This window comes from Coturnix japonica, chromosome 3, assembly GCF_054131305.1.
Source record: "Coturnix japonica strain WE chromosome 3, WE-NBRP24, whole genome shotgun sequence".
In the NCBI taxonomy this organism is placed as follows: domain Eukaryota; kingdom Metazoa; phylum Chordata; class Aves; order Galliformes; family Phasianidae; genus Coturnix; species Coturnix japonica.
Window position 1 is genome coordinate 72,019,181 of NC_140665.1, and position 26,382 is coordinate 72,045,562.

Below are 26,382 nucleotides of genomic sequence, written 5' to 3' on the forward strand. Positions count from 1 at the left end.
TCTCTTTTTACCAAAGTCTTTTGACAGCAATTGTGAAGTACAAACATGACTTTGTACTGAATTCTATTTTGAAATCAACCTCAGTGTTTTTATCTTAAACACACGGAAGGAAGATATGTTCCTTCACAAGGCCCACTTCAGTTTTAGCATCATTGTGTGTGTGAGAAATAAGCCTTTATTTTCATTTTGAAGCCCAAATTTCCAATATTGTACGTCGCTTCAGCTTCACTTGAAATGAATCATGTTATTTTATTTGTAAATATATGTGCCTCAGTGTGAACGTGTGTGTATGTACACACACAACAGGTGACAGATGCTTCTTTGTGTTGTAAATACAACAACAATGAAAATGTTTCCCTTGGCTTTAATGAGCCAAAACAAAATTCTCTTTCCCATATGCAACCACAGAGGATGAAACTCTGTCCTCATAGCTTTTGTCCATTTTAAAAGTAATCCATTTTATTCCATCACACTTGGCTCTTTTCATATATTTCTGTACTGGACTTTCTGGGCTTCCTTTGGTTATTTTTCCATTTTATGCACTATGATTTTCAATGCCATCTTTTCCTCACTGAAGGCCAGATTGCCAACGTGTTCTGCACCTATACTGTAGCAACCAGTGTTCCATTGCAGGCTTTTGAATAGTAGCAAAGTTGTGTGTCGCTGCAAAAGGAGATGGATAGCGGTGTGTTGCTCTGCTTTGTGTAAGCTGGATAAATTCAATTCTCTAACCATAAAATGTAGATATGTGGAGGTAGAGAAGCTTGTGAAGTAGTGGAGATTGTAAGGACAATCCAACTGTCTAATGTAAGGATTAAAAGCACTCCTATTGCTATGCTGGCCAATCTTATCAACTGATGTCAGATCTCTTGCTATTTGTGAGTTAGGAGAATAAGAAGCTTCATACATTGTTTTAACGAGGCAGCTATTACATACTTCCCAGGAGGACTGCAGATATTTGTATCAGTTTTTAAGGTGGGGAAAATTGACATCCAAAGTGCAGAGAAAACTCTCACAGGGAGCATATTATGTTAGAGAGGAAAGAAAAAACATTCTCAGTCCTCAGCTGTACCCAGCAGATGGCATTTTTCCCCCTTATAAGCACTAAATATTTTCAGAGCTATGATCTTTGGATATTTTCATACTTAAAGCCTTTTTTCTTTTCACAAAGAATTGAAAGATTGCACTGCGGGCAAGTATTTGACAGTGGATTAGAAATGAAATATAACGTGTATACCTCTACTTATAGGATAGTGAAAATTGGAATGAGGAAAGTGTAGTAGCATAGTGAACTTGATTGTGTTTTTATCACCTCAAGTTTGCATATCAAACCACTGTCTGACCAGTGTTAATAAAAGCACTTTTGCTCCTTTGGTGGTTGTTAAAGCATCAACTCTCTTATGCTCAGTTTTCTAATCTTTTTATTAAGCAGTGCAAAATTCTGCCAAAAGGCGGGTATTCCAATGTAGGAGATCAGTGATGTGGGGAGTAGAGCGGAACAAACTCAGAAATGGAGTGGATGTCACCCAGAAAAGGCTCTGAACTGTTCTTTCCCCTCCAGGAGGAAAGAATCATTATGGGCATGATTAACCCTTCTCAACTAATAGATTAGTAATGCTTCTGATTTACTAATTTATGATGACAATGATCTATATGCAGAACTGGCTATTGTTCTTTCTTAACTCATTTAGGAGAAGCAGAGAGAACTCAGTCTTCACTGCCCAAGGTCTTTGTACTTACATTTCTGCACAACAGTCACTTCCATAAAAGTATCCATTCATTACTTGAATGTTAAGAGAAGTGCTTTGGAGTATGATTTGAGTATCAGAGACATGCAAATACTTTCATCTAGCTGAGACAGATCAAAAATAACTGGAAGTATTTCAACAGCAGAGGTATTAAGCTTCTGTTATTTAAATTATGTTATTAAACCTGAATGATTAAAACTGTGCATTTTCATCTGTTACTCAGATTTATAATAGGAAGCGATGAATGTTTTTTTTTCAGACTCTGATGATTCCTGTTTTTTACCTTAGTATCTATTTTATTTTAACCGTCTTAGAGAGTCTTTCATGTATGATACATCACTTGTTTCCTTTTGTAATATTCAGAGACATGCACGCACCAAATGTCTGAAGGTAATATCCTGCCTTTTTTGGAGATAAAATTAACGTTCTTTGATGCTTTTTTCTCTGATGGGTTTTTGTGGTTTGATAGAGCCTGTGTAGGCAAGAGACATGTCTGCAGCCAGTCTGTGACAAGATGACTGTCCAGTACTTTACTCCAGTAAAAATAAAACGACTTTCACTTGAGTAAAATTAAATTGCTATAGGCTATGCTAGGCATCAGAGGCATGGGAATAACTGCTTAAACTCCTTGACAAAGTAGGCTTTTACTTGACAAGCCCGAGGAATGGGAACGGCCTCCAACTAGTACAGAAAAAATCCTTCTTTTAAGGATCCATACAGCGTTGTCTATTCTGTTGCTTTTCATTATGTAGACTGAGAATCATTTGTTTCCCAGAGGATTTTATATAGCATTTGGTCAAATGTTTGACTTCATTGCTGGAAGCTGTGTTATGAAAGTGATGTTTCTTTTAAGTGAAAGCTAATACAGAAAGATTTTTAAACAACTTTAAAAATCCACAACGTAAGACACTGTAGAGGTAGACTTTGCGGAGTCCCCTTTCTGTTGCAGTCTTCTTATAAAAAGGATATCTTTAGTGCAACCTAGTTATGTACTTCGGTTTAATGCAAAAATATACCTTTGTGATTCTTCTACCTAAATTATTCCTTTGATTCCCAAAGACTTGAAGGGACATAAACTCATTACAAGGTGTAAAAGCACAGAAAGGATTTTTGCGTTATAAAGCCGGAGATGAATAAGACAAAAGTGCTGGAATATCACGGTCACTTGAAGTTAATTCTTCTGCTGTAATAGCTCCAAGTCCACAGATAGGTTTTTAACTTAAAATGGCTATGTTGTGTTCTAGAACAGGAAAGGAAATTGTTTTTCTAACAAATCCTCATCTTGAAGTTGAATTGCCAAGGGGCCTACAAAGGTAGAACTACAAAAGTTATGGAATGTTATTAGTGATGAGATTGGACAAGCTGGGGGATGAGATGGAGTGGGGGAAACCTTCCAGATTTTAATTTTAGAGAGCTTCTCTCTCTGCCTTCATTTTAAATAATCTGTTTATTAGTAGCTACAGCAGCTTTCCACTTATATTTGCTGTACTTAATGAAATATGGACTCTGAGGTTCTGTAGAAACCTACCAGCATTTTATGTAAGGAAACAACATTGACAAACTTACACCAAAGCGGGTTTTATTTAAACTGTTAAGTAGAGAAAGGATCATCTCAAGTAAGAAAAATAACTATTATTTCAAATTGAATGAAAAGTGCATCTAGACTGGCTCTCCTTAACTGGTTGGGGCTTTGAGCAACCTTGTCTAGAGGGAGGTATCCCTGCCTGTAGCAGGGGGTTGGTGCTACATGGTCTTAAAGGTTCCTTCCAACCCAAACCATTCTATGATTGTTTGGGACAGTTGCAGGAGATTTCTTTGTGCCATGTATGCGAGATTAGAAAAGTTGGATAAGGGAAAATTTTTACACCATTTCCGTGGCTCATCTAAAAACTCCCTTCCTGCATTCTGGTCCTGAGGAAAATGCTTTCTTTTCCTTCTTTTTCATTTTCAAAGATCAAATTGCTTTCTGTCATCATCCTGAGTGATTCATGCTTGAAAGAAGAAATGGTTTGTTGTCCAATAATAAAAAAGGTAGTCTTGAAAGTGGGTTCAAAGAATGGAATGATCTATTTAATTCTCAGGCGGTTAAAGGGTTTCTTGATTTTTCAGTTTTTAAACTGATTTTTTTTGTCTGGTGGATGTTCTTTTATTGGTTCAAGAAAAGAAATGTGTGCTCACATTTAAAAAAAAAGTTAATTCTTTTTCTGTGCAATTTATGTCAATCACAGATAAGTCTTCATCCTGTGCAAGTGCTGGATGTGAAAAATCAAAGCAATAGTCTGAGAGTGAAATTTAATATATTAAACAAAAAAATGTAGAATTATCAAAGCAATGTCATTGTCACTTGCCTCTACCTTTAAAATATAGCAGAAAAGTGTAGCATTCAAAAGAAATGGACCCCGGGGGCTGTGTGCTGGAACACAGACTTATAGTAGCTGGGTAAGTAGAGTAACTCCTACCACTCCTAAATTGCATTTCTCATAGGAAACCGGGTCGTGAAAGGAGAGAAGAGACACTTTGTTTTGTTGTTGGTTTTCCCAGCTGTTAGAAAAACTGACAGCATTGATGTGTTAACACATAGGCTTCCCATGCTCTGCCACAGGAATATGTGCTTTACAAGGTTCCCCTTTTTTATCTTTGTATAGGATACAGTTCCCATATAGATTCAGTCTTGTGTGACTGCTAAGGTTTTATTCATGCACCTTTGCTCCTCTTGTGTGTAGCCTGGTTGCAGGGTTGGCTTCATGGTACAGGTGATTACTTTTTATTTGTTCTCAGTTCCTATCCCAAAGTGATTAAAATCCTGGTTAAAACACATAGGATGTTAATGAAACAACCGAAACAACATTCACCTATACTGATAGATTTCTCTCTTTAATGATCTGAAGATGTAGGTAAGATGTGGGAAAAACCAATAGTTTTTATTATGCTCATCTGATATATTAAAACAAACAAACAAAGAAACAAATTTTGCATCATTAAAACCTTTCTCCTGACTTGAAAACATGTGCTTCAGTCCTTTTTCTTTCCAGTGATACCACTTAGTCTTAATTGAGAATTGGTCTTACCTTAAATCAGACCTGAATTTAACAGTGTTTATAATAAACAGTGTGAATTGCTTTTTTTTCTGCAATACCTGGCATTAATTGCAGTTAACTGTATTACCAAAAAAGGCTTACTATCCATGCAGGTAGCCTGTAAAACTGCCTTGAGTATCATCTACTTGGAAAGTCAAAATATGCTGAACAATGTTGCACTGATTTTCCAGCAGACTTTTTTTAGCGAGGATAAAATATAGTCCAAAATGACATGCAAAATTGCCTGCAGTAAAAATGATTTCTTGGAGGCAAAAGGAAAAAAAAAGAAAAAGAAGAAAGCACAAAAACCTCTTGTACTGTACATTTATTAATTAATACCTTAATAATTTACGCTACATACATCTTTTCAGCAGTAGATGAAAGAAGAGATAGGTCATCGTGATACCAGTTAAATCAGTAGTTATCAGCCAGGGACTGGAAGTAACCAATTTTTTGTCCTATGCAGTTAGCTTTTAATCACAACTGCTCTTTCACTTGTGCCCTACATAATAAAAATTCATAATTAAGGACAGTAAGTGAGAAGACACTCTCTTTCTGTAATAATAATAATATAGCTGTTTTTATGGAGGATTCAATTATTACTTTTTTCTTGCCTTTTATAAGAAGGATATGTCAGTGCAGGGTGCTCGTCACCCAGGCCCCAGCTTCTTTTACATGATGGAGAATGTGTCACAAAACAGGTTAATCATTTTAAATCCAAAAAGACTGGCATTGAAGAAGAGGGACTGGGGCTACTGACTGCACACAAAATGCTTAGGAAATGGTTACGTTGGCCCAAAAAGTCTGTAGAAGCACGTGCATGTTACATACTTGCTTTCTTCCCCTTTGACTGTATTTTCTTTCTTTATCATCTTTACTGCAGATAACCTTTAGTAATGTTTGTTCTTACTTTTTACTTTCCTCCTGTATCTGAAAGGCCGTTTTTTTTTTACTGATTTCCATGTGGTTGTTTGTGACTTCGTTTAGAAATATAAAATTACAATGCGTGTAGTGGGAGGAGGGCTTTGGAGGTGGGCCCGGTAAGGCTGTTTGTCTTCAGTTCTTATGAGGTGCCCACTTATAGGTAAGATTGGGCTACAAGGAGGAGGCTGTGCTGCTTTCTGGTCCTCTCCCTTGGCCTGGTAGCCTTCTCTTTCTCAGCACAGCCTAAGCTGCCCTCTTACCAGTGCATTCCCATTTCCTGTCTGGGGACTGTGGGGAAAGTATACTACCCTATAGATTTGTGAACCTTAGGAGAAGGGGTGCTAAAGTTTGGAGAAAGGAGAATTAGAACACAAAATATACTGGAGGGAGATAGGTGTCTTAAAAGGCAAAACAAAACCAAGAGGCAGTGGGTTAGGAGAGCAGCATGTTGACTGTTAGAAGTCAGAAGTAAAGGAAGAAAAGTCATGAGGAGAGGAAGACAACAGGAAGAGACTTGGTGCTTCAGAGCACGCTGATAGCAGAGTAAAGGTTTCTCTTATTGAGAAAGCAGCCTTACAGGTAAGGATAGCAATATTTGAGCATAAATTTGGCTGATGTGCAGAAAGACCTGGTGGTTTTCCTTGGAACCATTAGCTGTCAGTGTCTGGGACTGCCATGAGGTTGTGACACACCTGGATTGGAAATCAGGAAACTCTTGCAGCAGTTGCACTGACAGGTGAAGGGCAGAATGGAAGAGATTCCATCTGGATGCGACCAGCCCATCATAGCTTTCCTGCCAAAATATGGTCTTTTAGCAGTAACATCTTGTGTTAAAATGGCTGCGTATTTCCATTTCCAGCTCTGCTGCAGTGATTTTAGTTTGTTCTGTCAAAACCTTCCACAGGAAAAAGTTCATTGGGCTTCAGAATTGAGCCTCAGAATGTTGGAGAGTAAGAGAAATAATAGAAGTCTAGTTGCCAGTAGATGAAAGAAGAGATAGGTCATCGTGATACCAGTTATATATATATATAATATATATATATATATATATATATATATATATATATATATAAAACATATATACGTTATGATACATTCCTTAATTAATCCTAGGGAATTGATTTAATTTTCTAATTCATATGTGCAGGAACACATATCTTTTGCTGCAGAGGAGAGTAATATTAAGATTATGTGGGTGATTGTAAATACAGCATCAGCTTCCTCTCAAAGTGATGAACTTTGCAATTTAGCTAAAGTTGCCTGCCTTTGCTCCATGACTTGCTTCATCAGCAGACTTTCTCTGTTCATGGCTTTTTCACATTTCTAATAAATATATTAAACAGTCTGTTACGCAAATTGAATAGTTACTTGGCCTTTGCTGAGATGAAAACTGACCATTTATTCTACCTCTCCAGTCTCTTAATCAAGGCTTGATCCGTAATAGTAAGTGGCCTTTTCCATATAAAAGTACTTACTGCCTAGTTTTATTTTTTATTTTTTTATAGTATATTACTGTGAGAGACTGTAACAGAAGCCTTTTGGCTGTCTGAATCAATTATGCCAGTGTGGTGTCTCTCCTGTACCCCACTCCTTTTTAAGCACTCTTTCATTAAGATGATCAAAAGAGAAGCAGATGCAGCCACAGTGTGAGGGCAGGGGATGTGCAACATCATTGGTAGTGCAGCCACACATGGCCAAGGTGGGCATGCTGAACAAAGCGGAGCTAAAGGGCATGACTCCAAGACGGCTGCAGAAATTAGCCCATTTAGATGCTAGATTGATGTTGGTTTCTTTGCTTGTTTGTTACTAGTGATTCAGGCCCTTCATATTAAGAAACCTGGGAAAACTCAGATAAATTGCATCTGGGTTTGGTGGTTTATTTCACCTTGATTATCAAATTATCCTCAGAGCATTTCTTTTAGTACCTCTATTTCTGCAGGCATTTTGGTAACTCAGAAACAGTAGCATCCCTCTCTTGGTGGTGGTTTTGTTTATTTTCCAGTGGGAACAAACAAATCAGCAGCTTTTCAGCAGTGTCTCTTCCTTCCTTATGTTTTCATATGATCAAGTGAATCTTGTCTTTTTTACAGGATTTGTACTTGGATATGCTTGAGTTTTTTTCACCTTTATCTCCATTATATCTTCTAGTTGTTATTAGAAGTCTGTTATTCTTAAGAAGCTCCTGAGACACTTGAGATTTCTTTATTTTGACTTTGGAATATCTAATTAGATGTCTTATATATTGAAATTTCCTACTGTAGAATTTAGCACTGCGGTGTCAGTTTTTAACCATACTCCATGTTTAATCTGGTATTGTCATGATCTCCATTAAAAGATGGCCAGCCTGAAAGAACCCCATGGAATAAACTAGAAAGTACTTTTGCACTGCTCCAGCATAATCCACTGCTGGGATACGTGTCTGCTCTTGTGCGAGATGTGGATCAGTGTGGGCAGAGCCGCTACACTGCACACAGGAAGTCTTTCAGTGAGTTGGGAATAGTTCCTAACTCTGTCCTATATTTCAGTGAGATGAGAGGCATAATATTCAGAAAGAAAAATTGAGGTTTACCATTAGAAATAGATTCTATTAGTGAAATCTCTCAGAATACGTAATAATCTCCCAAAGGAAAAGGCAAGCAGCCTCATTTTTCAGATAATTTATGGCCAGCGTGGCCAAATTGCTCATTATACTACAGGGAATAATGGTGGAGGAATGGGCATGATTATTTAATGGGTACTTTTTGTTTCTATTTACTTGTCTTTTCTACTTTTTATGGATAAGTTATATGTAAATGTAGTCAAAATGCTTCTTTATATGATTTGCTTGCAAGGCAAAGCCTGGACAAACATTAAAATATAATCAACTGTGGGCATAAGTGCAGCAAGCAAGAAGAAGGGCTTTTGGAAACGTCGGATGTTGTGGTTTTATTCTCCCTGTCTCTAGGAAAGCATTCAAATACAATCTCACCCCCAAACAACATTAAACTTAAAAAAGAAAAAAAGAAATCTAGAATAATGCTTATTAAACTCTCCTAAATCAATGTAAACCTTGATATTATTCAGTTTATTCTCTTTGATCATGATACAGGATAACTTAGACCATTACCTCAAATATGAGGTCACTGTTCTGCCATTTCAGGCTCTGTAAATGTCATTTTTGGGGGGTTTGGTACATTACAGTGGTGAGGTTGTTCAGTGGCAGTATGTCTTTCAGGGTTCAGTCATTTCCTAGATTACTGCCGTCAATAGTCAATGACAGACAGTGATTTACTGTAGATAGTGATGTAATTCCATGAAGCCTTTCAACTGATAAACATAGGAGCTTTTCCTGTGGAGGGCTATTAGCTTGTAACATTGATATTTTTGCCTAAGTTGCATTTGCTTCAGGAAGCAGCACTGGTATTAATACTGCTAATAGCCTACACTGTTGGAATACCATAGTGGGAAAAGATGAGGGTGTTGAATTCAGTTCTGAGTTGAGCTACCCACTGCCTTTTTTTTTCCCCTGTGAATATTGCTTAGATATTATGTTAATTGCTGTCACCATTAGCTTGGCTTGGGATATTCTGCAAGTTCTGAAATCGTACACTGAAATGATTGTGCTTAAATTTCCTTGGGGGTTTTCTTGCAGAGATAAATTCAATGTTGTAAAATTATTTACAGTCTCCCTATTTATTTATTTTTTTAACACATGCATCCCTTCCCAACCTTTTTCTTCTCTGAGGCCAAACACAATTATTCTACACCTTTGCTGTGTAACTAGCTGTGTTTAGTGCCTTCTCTGGTTGTCTCGTAGGCAATTGTTTTTTCTTGGTATGTGCTCTGATTTGAGGTAAAATGTCCTAAATAGAATATACAATCTATTTGTCTGCTATTTCCCAGGAGGACTGCATTGAAATAGCTTATACTTGTCCATCAATTTTTTTTCTCCTTGTGCATGGGTGATGAGTGAAAAAATTGTGTCAGAATATTTCCATTATCTAAAAAAGGGATTTCATAAATGCACTGTAGAGTGCTGGAAAAAGCTCTTCTGTCTTGTATGTGAATCCCCTGATTTTCCATTGTCAGTATTTTGCATGCGAGATACATTACTGCTTAAGTGAACTCTCAATACATATACTTCATACTCTCAATGGCACTCTATAGTTTTCAAGAAATGTTAGATGCACATTGTTTGCTTATCATGTCTGCATCTCAGTTGAAATTCACAAGCTTATGCATGCACAAATATTGGCCTTTTTCAAATTTTTATTGGATCCCTTTTTTATATGCACTTCTGTATTTTACAAAATCTAGTGTTGCACTTTCACTGTGCTACTGCTGTGCTAGTCTATGAAATAAAATACTAAAATAATCATTTTCTAAGTTAAACAAAGTTAATTCTATGCAGCGTCAACCACGGACAGAATCAGGGGCGCTTTTCTGATTATTTTTTTAATCTAGCAATTCCTTCAATTTATTACTCCCAGAGTTGAAAAGCAATAAGGAATGTTTGATCTAAGCAAGAAGCAAACTATGGTTGCAGTACTGCCACAGTAGAATACAAGTTACAGTTCAATAAACTGTTTAAAGGACTTCTTCCCTTTCCATGGTTAAGGCTCTGCAGCACAATGTACTGTTCTCCCTCACAGTCCAAGTGAACACAGGATAAATATGGAATATTTATTAATAAGACGTTAATGGGGCTGTGTGAATATTGCATCCTTTCTGCTGTGCCGTTATGCTTTATTTATGCTTGTGCCATAGTATGCAGTAATGATGTTCTTTCTTTGTATAAAGGAATACTAAATTTGTAAAACTTATGTAAAAGTTTTCTTTATCTTCAAGGATATATGTGGAAGCCATTCAAATAATGCTTGAAAATACATTTGTTGAACTCGTAGTGATGTTCCTTCTGTTCTCATGGCAGTTGTTCATTTGTAGTTTTAACTTACAACAGTCATTCCTTCCTGAAATGTGAAAATGCATCAAGAAAGGTTTTTAAATGTGGTTAAAAGCATACGTAGCGCATAGCGATGGGTATATACTTTTTTATATACTCCTGATGGAGAAGGCATACTTTAAAATGAAATGTGAAGTCTTTCAGATAATAACTAATATTAACCACCCATTATATAGTTATTTTAAATATGGAGTTTCAGCATGAGAAAGCAGTCATGGTGATTTTCCTAAAATTGTATCTGACTGTCCAATTTATATTTTAAGCAGTTTTTTTCCCCCTCCATTCCAACCTTAATCATTCACTAATGCATATGCAGAGAGGATCCTAGCAATAAAGATAAGGATGTGCACAAGGGTCAGCAGCACCGCTGTCAGGATTGGTTTTTCATTCGGTTTTGCTTCACACCTAATGCATGCTTGGTACACATCTTCTTAAGACTGAAATCTTTTTACCAGTGAACTCTGTGAAGACTGTAAATGTCTTTTGGCAGCATGTGCAGGATGAAGTTGTTAGGTCAGACCGTCAGGCACATCGAGCCACTTAGTACTGCTGCTGGCTGCAAAATGGAATTAGTGCGTGCATCTTAATCCTGTTGTCTCAACAGTGGAGTCGATATTCCTGTTAATCATATCTGCTGGGTGAAATCTCTTCCATGCAGACCCCAGGAGTGTTTGAGGTATCGGTCTGTCATTCTCATTAACCAGAAAACACTATCTCTGGCCTGAAGAGACTTCTTTCCAGGAGCAGGTCAGATCATACCTATAGATGCTGCCCCTGGTCCCTCAATGACAGCAATAAATTGCAGCTACACCAGCACTGGAAGTGCAAACAAATACATGTATCATGTAGCTGAGTTTCAGAATTTCTTTAGTCTTGGGTACTCTCAGATACTAGTCTGATTGTATACTATAAGAAAGCCATGTTAGATCCAACAGAACTTTGCTGGTATGCTATAGCACTTAACAAGCTTAACAAGAGAGAGAAAAGAATAGAATGCGTAAGAGCATTGCTCATCTGAAGTCAGGCTTTTTGGTGATTGCAAGAGTTAGTAAAAGGAGCAAGCAACAGTCAAGAATAAAGCCAGAGAAACAGAATCTAGTGACTTATATGAAATAATGAGCTGTTCATCAACCACAATGTCCGTGAAGTTGAATTTGAGGATTGCCAAATAGATGCTACAAGATACCATTTGATAAATTGCTCTAAGTTCTTGGATTTTGATGAGAGTTATTTTTGAAACATAAGGAAGAAGTTGCATTTTGTCTTTCAGAGGGATAGTGAATAACTGAAGCATGGCTGCGGGCAGCTCTGCATGCTTCCTGCTGCCTGTTTCACGCAGCTTTTCATCTTGGAAAAAACAAATGTCTCAAGCCTGCTCATTTTTCATTTTTTTCCCGCAGCACTCCCCACTCCTTCTGCTGCCATCTCCCTTACATCTCCGCAGCCCCACTATTGCATACGTTGTGTTTTTCACACCCTGCTTCCCACTCCCAGCCTGTCTGACCTGTGCACTGCTGGCTGCGGCCACACATCACAGCGCTGCGTTCCTGCATAATAATGATATGGTCTTGCAACAGAGCAAGCACAGGAGCTGCTGCCTCGCACAGGAGCAAGTTACCGCGTTCAGCTCGCCTGCCGTAACTCACTGCTGTGAGAGGCAGCGGCTCCTGGCTCCCCCTGCTTCCCTACCTCTGTGTGTGCTCCTGTGCAGAAGTTTCCCATGCTGTGTAGTCCAGAGGGAGCCTCACAGGTGGCTCATGTATGAACTGGTCAGATGTATTCAGATTGACGTGTTGTGTGGCCCATTAGATTGTCAGAGCAGCCCTTGGAGTATGACAAGTGGCCTGGAGGGTTCTCCTCGTTCTCTAGCCATGTCTTCTAGGCCAGGCTGCCAACAGGATGTGGGGGACTGTTTGATGCCAACTTTCTGCCACTGCTGAGCACTACTTGGTGGTTGAAACATTTGTATGACAGTGAAATGTGCCTGAGTCTTTGCTGAGAATATCTCAAAGCGGACACTTCATCCTACCTGACAGCTATTGGTGAGTTACCAGAATAGACATGCAGAGAAGTGAATGCAATCAGGCTTCATTGAAATGAGCTGTCCTGATTAAGTCCCTTGCCAAGGACCCCCAAGGGTTCCCGTGAACAAAGGCAGTGGGAGATGTGAAGAGGACAAGGGCATGGGGCTGTCCCAGCTCCCAGAGCAAGGTTGGCTGTGCTCAGGAGTGTGAGCTCTGTGGTCAGTCAGTCCCTGTGGTCTCAGATCACTAACCTGCCTGGCTTTCCCCTCTCTCCCGGTGCTTTCCAGTCCAGAGGGCTGTCTTGTCATGTTCTTATATCTCTTATTATCACTTTTGTTTGCCAGATTCCTTGCTGCCTCACTCTTCCTTATTCCTTTCACCCAGCCCTTAATCTTGTCCCATGTTTATTTCCATTTACTCCCCTTCTAGTGCCACCTCTTTTTTGTACTTCTGTGCCCAACCATACCCACTCCTGCAGTCAGCATCCTTTGTAGACTGGCTCTTGCAGCTGGGATTTTGAAAACATGGGTATTCTTTTGGTCATGGAAAAGTCCAAATCTAAGATGTTGGTTGCAGAAAGAGGGCATTTGGCAGTGTTTTCTTGGTGCTGGGAAGGTCTTTATGATTTTGATACTACATTGCCAAAAATCAGAAGTGACTGGTCCTAATAATTGTCTGTTAACGGTGATTTTATGAAACGTGACGCTACAACCCTGATACGCATGTCTAAGGAGGTGGTTGCTCAATTCATTGTATGGGAAAAGAGTATGGAGATTGCAGTTTTATGCATGGATAGCTTCTTCTGAAGAACCACTGCTTCTTGGAGTGTTGCTTTATTCTGTTATACTTTTATTCTGTTTGGTTTTTTTGTTTTTGTTTTTGTTTTTTATTTTTTTAATTACTTAGTAAAAGAAAAAGAAAACCAAAAGAAAAATCATATAGATAATGAATTGAATCAAATACGCTACAAACAAAATATGTTGCAATCTATAAACAAATACCATTAGTTTAAACAACTGTGAATATCGCTACGTATTTTAAACTGTTAAGTACTTATAAGTGACATGTCTGGAGTCATTTGCATTTTTGATGATTGTTTCTCATATTTTTAAGGTAATTATTTGAATGTGAAACTCAAACACGACAATTGCACTGTGAAACCATCTCCGCTATTTCATAGGCTGGTGCTGATTTCAGTCAGTGCTGTCGGCTGCTGGCAAGGCTGAGTTTGAGTACTGTCAATGGGGTATGGAGAACAGAACTGTGCAAATATGGAATTAGGAAAGAAACAGTCTATTTAAATTTTAAGAAGACATCATGAGAAAGCATGCAAGTGCTTATAACTAACCCTGACCACCATTTAAAGTCTTTAAACGCAAATGTTGCTTAACTTAATGGGGTAGTTAGCTGAGAGCATTAAGAAAGAAGATGTGTATCAATTTACACATGTTGAAGTTTTATGGCATAATGTTAATTTTAAGTACTTTAAAAGTATTTTCAGCATGATGGGAAGGATGAGAATTGGCACATGCTCCCCTGCCTCTCCAATCACCTCACTGGCACATGGTTTCTTTAATTCCTTCACTGGAGGCAGCTGAGGCGTAGAGAGCACTCTTGTCATAGGCTGGCTTGTCCAGAGCTTCAGCAGCAACTCTTGTTGCAGCCCACCTGTTTCTGCAGGCTGCTATGTGAGTTCAGTCCCTGAAATAAGGAAATACCAGAAATACTGTGGTTGTAAAAGAATTTATACTGGTCATGAAATTGAGATCTTTTTTTTTATTGCTCAAGGTGCTTGGTGGGGAGAGGGGAAACCCAGAATATTTCAGGACATGAAATTATGATCATGTTGGGATGCTGATTCAAACTATGAGAGCTTATATGGAAAACTAACAGGCTTTGAATGTACAGTATGGGTAGCAAGTTAAGTTGCACAGACAGCAGTGCTGTCTTCGAGAAAGACTACTCTTAAGGTTCATTCAGTGTTCACTAGTTACAATTAAAACTTCCTTAAAGACTCAGCTTTGTAATGATCCTTTTTGGTAAAGCAAGGATCACAAAGACTGACCAAGTGAGAATAACTAACTCTCTATCTTTTTTTTTTTTTTTTTTTTAAGGTCCCTTATTAGAAATGCAGTTGGAAATTTATTTATGTATTTATTTATTTTAATTATTTTGCCTGATGAAAATTACATGCAGTTCTTTTTAAGGTGCCTCTTTCTAACATGGTTACATACTGTGAATTCTTTTCATGGATTCTCTTTTAACCTTTTCTACTAATTACTTCCCGCGTGTTCCTTTTCATTTAGAAACGCCTTAAGTATTTTCTGAATTTGCTTTATACTCCTAGGAGAGTTGATCCATACACTGACTCTTGCAACTCCAGAGACCTGTGTTCCAAATGAATTTAATTTATCGTGGGTAAAGGTGAATTTGACATTCTCATCCTGACTCTGCATCAATACTGCAGATCCGTTGCAAAACAGTAAAGCTCTTCCAGACTGAGACAGGCGTGTTGATGAACAAAGTGAGAAAGCTTCTTAGCTGTCAGTAGTGTGACTGGTTTGCTCAACTCCTTACTACTCTTTCCTTTCTTTGAGTATTTCTATCAATAGCCAGGACATTTCTGTGTACATAATCTAATTACAAGAGGGTTTTGATTTTGATTCATAACTTAACACCAGTTCTTATTTATGGTTTTAAATACTTGAATGTTTTGACTTGGCCATTTTGCTGAGTAACAATATTTCTCACTGTTAGTGAACCAGTTTAAGGTCATGTATATTGCCATAAGAACTGGAAAGAATCAAAATCATACTGTGAGGTGTTTGCTGTGTATTGAATCACAGAATCACAGAATGACCCGGGTTGGAAGGGACCTCAAGGATCATGTAGTTCCAACCCCCCTGCCTGGCAGGGCCACCAAACATACACATTTACTAGATCAGGTTGCCCAGGGCCCCGTCCAACCCGGTCTTGAACACCTCCAAGGACGGGGCATCCACAACCTCCATGGGCAGCCTGTTCCAGGGCCTAACCACTCTCCTAGTGAAGAACTTCCCCCTAACATCCAACCTAAATCTTCCCTCTTTTACTTAAAACCATTTCCCCTAGTCCTGCTATTGTCAACCTTTTCGAAGAGTTTACTCCCCTCCTGGGAGTAAGTTCCCTTCAGGTATTGAAAGGCTGCAATGAGGTCACCCCGCAACCTTCTCTTCTCCAGGCTGAACAAGCCCAACTCCCTCAGCCTGTCCTCACAGGGGAGGTGCTCCAGCCCCCTGATCATCTTGGCCCTCCTCTGGACCCTTTCCAAAATCTCCATGTCTTTTTTGTACTGAGGGCTTCACACCTGGACACAGTACTCCAGATGGGGCCTCACAAGAGCAGAGTAGAAGTATTGAAGGTCAAAACTTGCTGCTATCAAAGTTTCTGTTTTCATTGTTTTTAAGAATAGAGCTGGAGATGGTGAGAAATGGTTGGGAAAGACCAGATTATATATAGAAAAAGCATTCACTGTGCATTAAAGGTGTGTGTGTACGTATATATATATATACAACATATACAACTTTACCTGACTGTCTTCCTACAGCAATGGTCTTTTCTCCCTGTTCTTTAGAATCGTGTTGTCATAGAATCGTAAGGTTGGAAAGGACCTACAAGATAATCTAGTTCAACCGTCCTCCCACTACCATTGCTACCACAAGCCATTAAACCATATCTCGTAGCTCCTTATCCAGACGCCTCTTGAACACTGCCAGAGACAGCAACTCTACCACCTTCCTGGGCAAGACCATTCCAGTGCCTGACCACTCTGTACGAGAATAAGTTTTTCTTTATGTCTAATCTAAATCTCCTCTGACACAACTTGTGGTCGTAAAAAGTAAATTTAAGTTGCTTTCTAATGGTTCTCGGGTATTTGGAGCTGATGTAGTAACAACTCTGACATGCCCAATATCTGCAGAAATCAGGCTAACTAATTCAGAAGCATCAACATTTCTTTGAGTCAACTTACCCTACCGTTCCTATGAATCTTGGTAGTGATAACTGTAAAGAGTTGAAGAGAATAATCAGCACAAGTTCAATCTGACACGGTCTATTTAGGAATCCATTAGACAACATAACAGAGATTCTTTATTATTTCTTTTCTTGTAGTGATGCTTTCATATCACTGTGAATGCTTTTATTTGTCCTTATCTGATTGACTCTTAAGCTTGCTTCTCTGGGTGCATATTTGTTAGTCAGACTGTATTTTTATGTCTAGGGTATCAAATAAATAGAAATGGAACACATGTGTCGTTTTTGTGTCTTATTGAGTGGCATTCATCACAAAGGAGTCTATGAAATTATTCAGTTAAAAGGTTTTTTGGACAAGAAAAAGCAAGCTACCAATCAGTGCACAATGCACAGTACATCTTTCGTTTTTATACTGGTTCACATAGGATTGTCTAATGATGTTTGCAAAGGTAGCTCCTGCCATTGCAGCAAGCCTGGTCCCCTTCCCAGAGTTCAGTAGCAACTGTTGAAGATGCAAAAAGCTTATGGATGTAAAGTGATATCTTAAAATTATTCTTTTCCTTTTTTTTTTAGGCTACTCACCCAGAATGTTGGTCTTCTTTACGTTGGAAACTTTGACAGACCTTTTGCACAGATTAAGGTAGGATTAACAAGTAGGGCCGAGAGGCTTTTTAAGCTAATTTAGTTCTGTATACTTTATTCTGTATTCTTTAAGTCTTGATTTAGAGAACTTAACGTGTACCAATACAGTTCCAGCAAAACTGATTGGAAGAAGTGCAATTTTATGTTGTTCACCATATTCTGGGTTTGTTTCTAGTTACATTTCCATACTTTTAAAAGAAGTTTAGTTTTTCCTATAGTCTTTTGGTTAATTTTAATTTTGGTTTAATTGGTTCTTTGTTTTTTTAGGTTACCTTGTCAGGGACATTTCAAAACAAAGCCATTTTTAGAACTCTGTAATTCTTCAGGTGAACCTTGACAGGGGAGATACTGCAGTAAAAAGCATAGACTGCTTTCCCACAGTTACAGGATTTATTATAAAAAGGTCATAAATTGCTGGAAAATCATTTGTCGTTTATGTCAGGTTTTTTTTTTTTTCAGTTGAACTATAGGAGTTTAACATTTCTAATTACCAGTTGCTAATTAGTTATCATCATGTCACCTCCAAACAAAAATGCCTTAGAAAAAAATATGGATTTATTTTGGTGAGCGTCATTGGGATTTCACTTAGGACAAAGAGAGCTAGGCATAAGTATGTCATTCATTGAATGGGATGTGGAAATGCAGTGTCTGATTTGGAATGCTATAATGTTCCGAATGATACTTTTATTATTATTTTTATACATATATATAAATTCTGCACTCTTGGCAACATGGCTTCCTCCAGGGTGTTCATTTTCTTCTTTCTCTCAATTTTAAAAGCCTTACTCTTTGTTTTACATCAAAATGAAACTTAATTTCTGAAACTCAAATATGTTACTGTGCCATCTGTAGTTACATTACTAAAGAACAGTACTCCCAACTGTACCTAGCAAATACTTGCTTTTTCTACCTTGAACCTTTGTACTGCTTTCAAATGGCTTCAAAAGAACAGGTGCTTGCTTTTCATCTTCCCAGTACCAACATATATATATTATTCAGTTTGGTTAATAATCAAGCAACTTAAAATGTTTCTGGCACAATGCCTTGTCTTGCAGGAAATTTTATCCCAAAAAAGCTCTTACATGTTTGGTGATTGCAATTCATAATCATGCCTCTTGAAATGCCTTGTGTAAATAAATAAAATGTGCTAACATGTGAAGAATTCTGAGTGATACCTGGGAATTCTGAACTCAAGTGGTCAGTCTGCAAGACTTATTGTGGGCTCCTTGTCATCTTTAGGATTGAGGATGGTCTATTTTAATAAATTACACCTCTATAAACTATGCCTGTGGGTAACATGGCAATTTCCCACCCAGTGCAGATCACCCTTCATTTGAGATGTCATTTTTTTCATCATTATGGAGGGCTGCTATTAGGTTCTATCTCTTTGTTGTGGTCTTGTTACCGTTGATACGACCTTTTATTTCTATAAACGTTCAAGGAGTGTGCCTAAGGTGAGTGATGGTGATTATTATTTTTTCTTACTGAGCATTAGAGCTAGCCCTGCTGAGTGTCATCTTTTAAGAGGTACTTCCCTCAGCTTCCTCTCCCAGGGATAATCAGGGAGCTTAACCCTGCCTTAAATGACTGATGGTAGGTGTTGTCCAAGATTTGGCTGCGTTTCATTTCTGGTCACTATGCACTTCTGATTGCTAGCCTGTGGAGAGGAGCCAGAGCCTGCACTGCCAGACAGCAATGGAAATTTTCATCCTTCCACTGAAAAATGAGTGATGTGATGCCTATGGGAAAGGATCAAACTGCACGACTGAGTGCAAAAACAGAATAAATACAAAATATGCATTCAGTCTCCTACACTTTGCGTTCATGGGCTTTTCTGCTGTAAGCTGCAGCTGCATGTTTGTGCAGGTTCTTTGGACCTTCTTATCTGAACAGTCCTTAGTGATTATCCACTATATTTACAGCATGCAGGGCCTTACTATCACCACGAGTCATGGTATTATTTTATTTCTTTTAAACCCATTGCCTAATAATTTAAGTTTTTTCCTTCACCTAACCCTTACATCAGGAGAGGGTGAGCAGTCATTCTCTATTCATGACTTCATCCACTTTCATTTAATACCAATCTTGCATATGCCAAGCTACAAAGAGTTTATCTAATTGCTCCGTGTATCCAAGCCATTCAGTGTCTCCAGTGAACACTCTTTACACTCATTGTATCCTTCTGCATTTTTACTCTTGCCTCTTATAATGTAAGGATTGGCACAGTGTTCAAGATACAAGTGCCCTAATGTTTTCTTTAATGTTTGCTGTTCATAGTGTATATGTGGTACAATGCTTGATAAATATCTGATGTAAATTTAATTTGAATATGCTAATTTTAGACTTCCTAGTTTATATTGCTGCTGTGCTCTCTTTTTAAATGTTACATTTGTCACAGGATAGGCAATCTGGATATTGTAAATAACTTCAGTTACCACCTAGGGAAAACAAACCTTATTATCCACTAAATGAGTGTAGATTATATATAGACATATTTAAATGAGCTAACTCCACATGGCTGTACACTCTCTCTCTCAAAAAAATGCTCATTTCTGGAGCTATAGGTGAACATATGGGCACATATTTGCACACCGCTGCTTTGTTTCTTTTCTAGAGATGAAGGTAATCTTGAAATAGCAAGCTTATTTGTCTCATAGTAATCTCTTCTGTGGTTCTCAATTAGGAAATGATATGCACTTAACAAAAACAATAAACTTTTAAAATTGAGACTCCTGTCTGATTCCTTGGAGATTGTAGAAAATGTCAGCTGCCTAACAGCAAAGGAATTGATGTAGAGTGACGAGGCTGCAACTTCTTAGAAATTTTCAGCACCAATAGTGAAAAGTAATTATTCACATTAAAAACTAGTACTGCTAAAAAAAAATTATGTATTCTGAAGGCATACCATAGTCTTCTGGAACTCTTGACACAGATTTCTTTCATTGTTCCTCCAGCAGTCTTTCATACATTGTTGCTAATGATCTCATCAGTTTAAAGAACTGTGAACCAAACTTTGTCATAGAATATGTATAAGGTAGAGTCTTGGTAACCTTTTTAGTTCAGATGTGTGATAGACTGGTCTCTCTTGTTACCCAACTCTGCCCTGTTAAGGCCTCATCTGGAGTACTGTGTCCAGTTCTGGGCTTCCCAGTACAATAAAGACAGGAATCTCTTGGAAGGAGTTCAACAGAGGGCCGCAAAGATGGTGAAGGGCCTGGAGCATCAACCCTATGAAGAAAGGCTAAGTGAACTGGGTCTGTTTAACCTTGAGAAAAGAAGACTGAGAGGGGACCTGATCCAGGTCTATAAATACCTGAAGTGTGGGGGGCAAAGTGGCGAGGCCAGACTCTTCAGCAGTATGTGGAGACAGGACAAGGGGAAATGGCCAGAAACTGGAGCACAGGAAGTTCCTTGTGAATGTGCACAAGAACTTCTTTATGGTGAGGGTGACGGAGCACTGGAACAGGCTGCCCAGGGAGGTGGTGGAGTCTCCTGCTCTGAAGATATTCAAGACCCACCTGGACACCTACCTGTGTGACCTGGTGTAGGGAACCTGCTTTGGTATGGGGTTGGACTTGATGATCTTTGGAGGTCCCTTCCAACCCCTATGATTCTGTGATAAATGACCCTTTTGCAAAGAACCCTACTATTGAGATCTTCTCTTAAGATATGGCATTACTTGCCAAACGTGTGCATTAAGGGATGCCCCAAGCCACTACATTCCTCTGTCAGTGTAGATTTATGACTCAAAGTGAGCCATTATTTTGCAGCGTTACTTCTAATGCATTTTTAGTGCGCTTTCAGTAGGATGAATAGGAATGTTATCTGGTCTTTGAAATATTCATAGTAAACATATAAACTGCCGTGTTAGTCCTCATAAATTCATGTTTCAATTTGTGTACATTTAAAAAACTGCAGAGAAAAGCTCCTTATCAAAGTGTATGTTTGCAACAACAAACAAGTTTTGATTTTCTGGAATGGTACAGGATGATAATTGTAAAGTGTCTTTGATGATGAAGACTGTGGATGGCAAGTCTGGGAAGAGATTCTGCAAAACTGATGTCGCTTCTTAAGATTATTATTCTATGTCTTTCTTCCTCCTATGCTCTAATTCATTAATATTTATATATATCAATATTTATAATGTTTCTGAGACATAGATGAACTGGTAAGATTAACCAAAATTACCTATCTTTCTCCTCCTGTCTTGCTTTCAGTGATGTCAGTGGTAGTGCTTGATAGATGTTTGATCTCTGTGCTTCATTATACAAAAGGAATGAGAAACATTCGCTCCTGAAGTTTTTGAACTCTGTTATCTGGCAGTGGTTAGATTAGAAGAAATGGAAAAGAGTGTTTTCCTGACCAGAGGGATCTGTGTTGAATTTTTCTTCTCCAGTAATTTAATATTCAGTGCCTGTTCATAGATGTTAAAGATTTTGTGTGTTGCCACTTTGAACAGAGTTCAGGATTCAGAATCTTAAAGTTGCTGCAGGAAGTTTGTGGTCGCTCTTGTTCTGGAGTATCAGTGAGTTTCTGTATGCTCCATAGCTCATAAAAATGATGGCTGTTCCGGTTAGCTGGTGATGAATTAGTGGTTTGAAAGTCAGATATGCTTTAACAATGAAGTCTCACTTTATTTCCACAGGACTGCCCTTTAGTGATGTGTTAAAGGAATTGGTAGGGTAGTTTTTTGTTCCTAAATTAAATTATTTTAATCTACTGCTTCAATATTGCATGGTTCAAAGGTGTTATAGAACAGTTTCACTATACATTTGCTGTTTTTAATCTTTAAGCATTTAAGTAGCTGTCTTGGTAAGTGCTGTTGTATATGTATGTATATGTATTCATGATTTCCACCTTTCTTTGGATCTTAAGTGGTTATGTTTGTTAAATATCTCTTAGACAGATTTTAAGAAGGTTTCTGAAGATGTGAAGGTGTGACTGACTTGATCGGTAAAATGAAGTCTTGACATTCATTGGAATTGGCTGGCAGACTTTCTTAAATCTATTTCAGTAGTTATTGTTTGTATTCCTTTGATGAGAATGAAGTTAATCAAGAAAAAGCATTATGCAAATGTTGTGTTTAATAGAAGTTACTAATTTCATTGTTCAGCGTATGCAACGGTCACCTGTGAAGTGTTCTAAACCTGTTTCCAGAATAGGAAGTCCACGTTATGTACATGATTTGTTGCATTTGAAATAGAGATTTGTTCAGCGTAGATCAAAACGAAACCTAGCTATGCTCTAACCTGTAATTATAAATTCCATCTTATTGTTTCATCAATTTATTAGGATTGAAAGTTTTTGCAGATCAGTTCCTAGTTGCTTCTAGGATTAGGAGGATCTGTTCAGTACGTCGTGTTCTCCATTATTAATCAGTAATGAAGCTTCTGACAGCCTTTACTGTTGTGCTAATGACTAGTTTCATGTTGTGTTCTTAACACATTTAATTACCATTTAAATAAAGATTCATTACTGCCCTTTTATTTTTAGTATTTTAAGAGTAGTTATTAAAAAGTTGCATAATAAATACTACTTTGTTCAAAATAGAATTGTTCTATTTAATAGAATATGAGGACAGTTAATGGCTACAAGTCTACTTTGGAAATAGGCTTCTTACTATTTTGTTTCTAAGCTATAAGCCCAGTGGAAAGTTCCTGAAAGTTTAAATTTTGCTTATGGGGAATTTGCTGCTGTGGTTAAAGCAGTCTTTCTGTTGAGCAAAAATCAAACTCTGTGCTCTGATCTGCAGCTCTGTAGCCATTACCTGTGATTTTATTAAACCTGAGAACAGTATTTCTGATTGCTGAGGTTGCTAAACCTACCGCCCACACGCCAGGACTGCACTTTGATTCTAAGCTATTATTTGCCCAACTGTGTTATTTTCCCTCAGCAAATATGCTTTTAACTTAAAACATGAGGAAGCAGAGCAGAGTCCTACCAGGCAGAGGCCCTGCAGTGGGTAAGTGCCCCAGGATAATTTCACTGATCACATCTACACCAGCAGACCCTCCAGATACAAATCTACCCACCTTAACTTTTAGAAATTCAGTCAGCTTATCAGAGATTTTACTGCAATGTTTTCAAAGCTGAAACTTTTTCAGTGTGGCCAATTGGTCTTTCTCCAGACACAGAGGATGAAATCATGTCTAAGAAGCAGGCTGTCCCTCACTTGTAACTCCTTCAGCAAGATTAAACCTCTGCTGGTGATTATTGAAGGGGATGGCCGCAATTTACCAAAGCAGTGTTTTTGAGAAATGGAGGGCAAAAACACGAATTGATGAAAAAGATGCTTTCCATAGACCACTTCTTAAGTTAGAAGAAGTTTATGCTTCTAAGAAGTTAGAAGTTACTTATGCTCTGAAGCTGGCTTGTCTTTCTTCCTGGATAACAGTGACACCTACTACCAATTGGTGATCCCTAAGCTTGAATGTCTTCTGCTCTCTCATCTAATAACAAAGCACAGTAATGAAGCTCATTGTTTGAATACAGCTTTTCATAGTCTTTACAGTTTAGGAGCAGCATTGGTCCAACTTCCTCTATCCACTCAACCGCTAGCCTGACTTACCTCCTACCAGCAATACAGTATGTATGGTCTTTCTGCAAAATCTGTGTAAAACATTTATTTCTGTGCCTGCTGACAGCCAGAAACCACATACTGGTGCTCCAGTCATACAAAGCTCTGCTTGTTGGACTTTCCTAAACATAATACAGCTAGTCAAGACAGAAACTAAGTGTTGCTGCTGCTGCTGATCTCCTCTTTGTATTTCATGTTCTGTCAGCTTATTTTGTGTGCAAGGAAATGCAGCTGAGTAAAACATAGGAATATCATGCCTTCAGGATGAAGAAAATGGTATTGTCTTTGCAGTTCTCTCTTGATATCATTATCAAAAAAAATAAATTGTCAGTACAATTTAACCATCATTTTAAGTGATTAGGGGAATTAGGGAAATATTATGGGGATAAAATGATTTTAAACCACAACAAGGTAATGGTAAAAGATGAAATGGGTTTTGCCTGCCAGAAATAATTTTATTTTGAAAACTGAAGAATAGTTTTGAGAACTCCAGGATTTGGATTCAGCTTCCACTAGGAACAGACAGTGTTAAGGAGTATAACAATTATATGATTCAATGACTCTGAAAGAGGAAGATAAAACTGATAATCTGAGTTGCTACGTTTCATTAAACATAGTCACTCTGCATTAAGGCACATAAACCTACAATAAAACTGTGCCATGTTCTACTTCTTCTTGAGTTCAAACTATATCTTTAGGATAGTCATAAATATTAATAAATATAATAAATATTAATGCATATTTATTACTGTTAATAGTATCCAAACAGAACTGGTAGCTCTAATATTTTATATGGTTTTTTGGGCTGCTACAGCAGTTTTTTTTTTTCACATCCTCTTGATGGACAGGGAATTCACTCTAAGTATCACTAGAGTTGCCATTGTTACAGGTTGAGAAGCCAAGTAAGGAATTCTTTCTTCATTATTTTGCTTCTTTCTCAGAAACATTCTATATTTGTGTGCTACACAGAATGGGAACACCAACACTTAAAAGTAGGACTGATAATCAGGAAATCTGAAGTGAATTTCTCAGAGTGAGAACTTAAGCTTTGGCCCTCATGTTTATTGTTACAAGACGATGATGTGTGGTCTTCTCCTGGGGTTTCCTATATTGTTGAGATCATGCCTTCTGGTGCCTGAGCCAGTCTTCCGCTCTTCTGGAGTTTTTCCTGATGTCCAACATGAACCTCCCTTGGTGCAACTTGAGGCCATTCCCTCTAGTCCTATTGTTAGTTATACAGGAGAAGAGGCCGACTCCCAGCTCACTACAACCTCCCTTCAGGTAGTTGCAGAGAGCAATAAGGTCTGCCCTGAACCTCTTCCAGACAAATCCCAGTTACCTCAGCCACTCCTCCAAAGACTGGTGTGGGATATGCTGTGAGATATATGAAAAGTTATCTGATACAGGATTTTGGGCTGTGTTTGCAGTCCTTGGAAATACAAGTTAATTCTCAGCAGCATTAGAGTTTTCAGCAGGGCAGGCTAGCATTTGAAGTGATCCTCACAGAACCTGGAGTGATAACACACCTCACTGTCTTCTTTCCTGAGTTCAAGGAGCATTTGTTTGACCTGTTCTCTTAAGCAATAGTGTAAATACATTCATTAACAAAACTCTGGAGTAGTGGCAGCAGTAAGAAAGTCTCCTAGAAAGAAGCAAACTGCCCTACATGCTCAGCTGGTAGCCTGTGAAGATGAGGAAGATGCTGGAGAAGAGAGTTCACAGAATCAGTTGGAAGTTAGAAAATGCTGTAAGGTGCAGGCAAGAAACGATGTTCTGCTGATTCCTATGTTCTGTGTTTGTTAAAGGTAGCAAATTTAGCTACTTTTTGAAAACAGGCTCCTTTTGAACTATTACTTTGAAAATGAATTAGGAAACAAAAAGTCTCTGTACTTTCTTTCACTTCACTACATCTTGACATTCTTTGCTGGCAGCTTTGCTCGAAGGTAGTTGCTAATGGTTAGGAACAAGGAGTCCTGACTGTGTGCTCTGGTAGCCCCTGTGTAGAGCCATAAGTCCTGCCTGGGGATGGTAGACACTAACGATGTAAATTAATATATTTTGTGTGTGTGTTTATAGTATGCACAAATGCCAGCATACAGTGGGCACATTTACCCTCTGTAGATGCATTGCAAAATAGGAAAAAATATTAAATAACAGTAGGCTTGGGAAGTGGTGATGTAAACAGAGAAAAAATACCAACTAGGAAATCTGCACCAGCGTTGCAAAAATGAAGTGGTTGATTTTGTATGCTGCCACAGTTGTTGTCCATAAGAACAAAATGTTAATGAGCTATAATTTTATAAATTCACTTTGTTCTGCTGGATCAGATAGTCCCCGTTTTGCTTTTTCTCATGATTATGCCCATGAATTCAGTTAACAAATTTGTTCTTTGTGAAGTCTAGAGCGTTCCATAGAAGTTCAGAGAATTAAGAAGATT

At 38.2% G+C, this 26,382-nt stretch overlaps 1 protein-coding gene across 2 annotated transcripts in view; it reads left to right on the plus strand.

Annotated features, from left to right (window-relative positions):
* The window catches only part of RNGTT (RNA guanylyltransferase and 5'-phosphatase), a 169,706-nt gene that overhangs the window by 120,552 nt on the left and 22,772 nt on the right, over nt 1-26,382 (plus strand). For both annotated transcript variants that reach the window (XM_015858955.3, XM_015858956.3), the window contains exon 14: nt 17,300-17,366. In XM_015858955.3, coding sequence (XP_015714441.1) covers nt 17,300-17,366 — 67 coding nt within the window. The remainder of the gene's footprint in view (nt 1-17,299; nt 17,367-26,382) is intronic.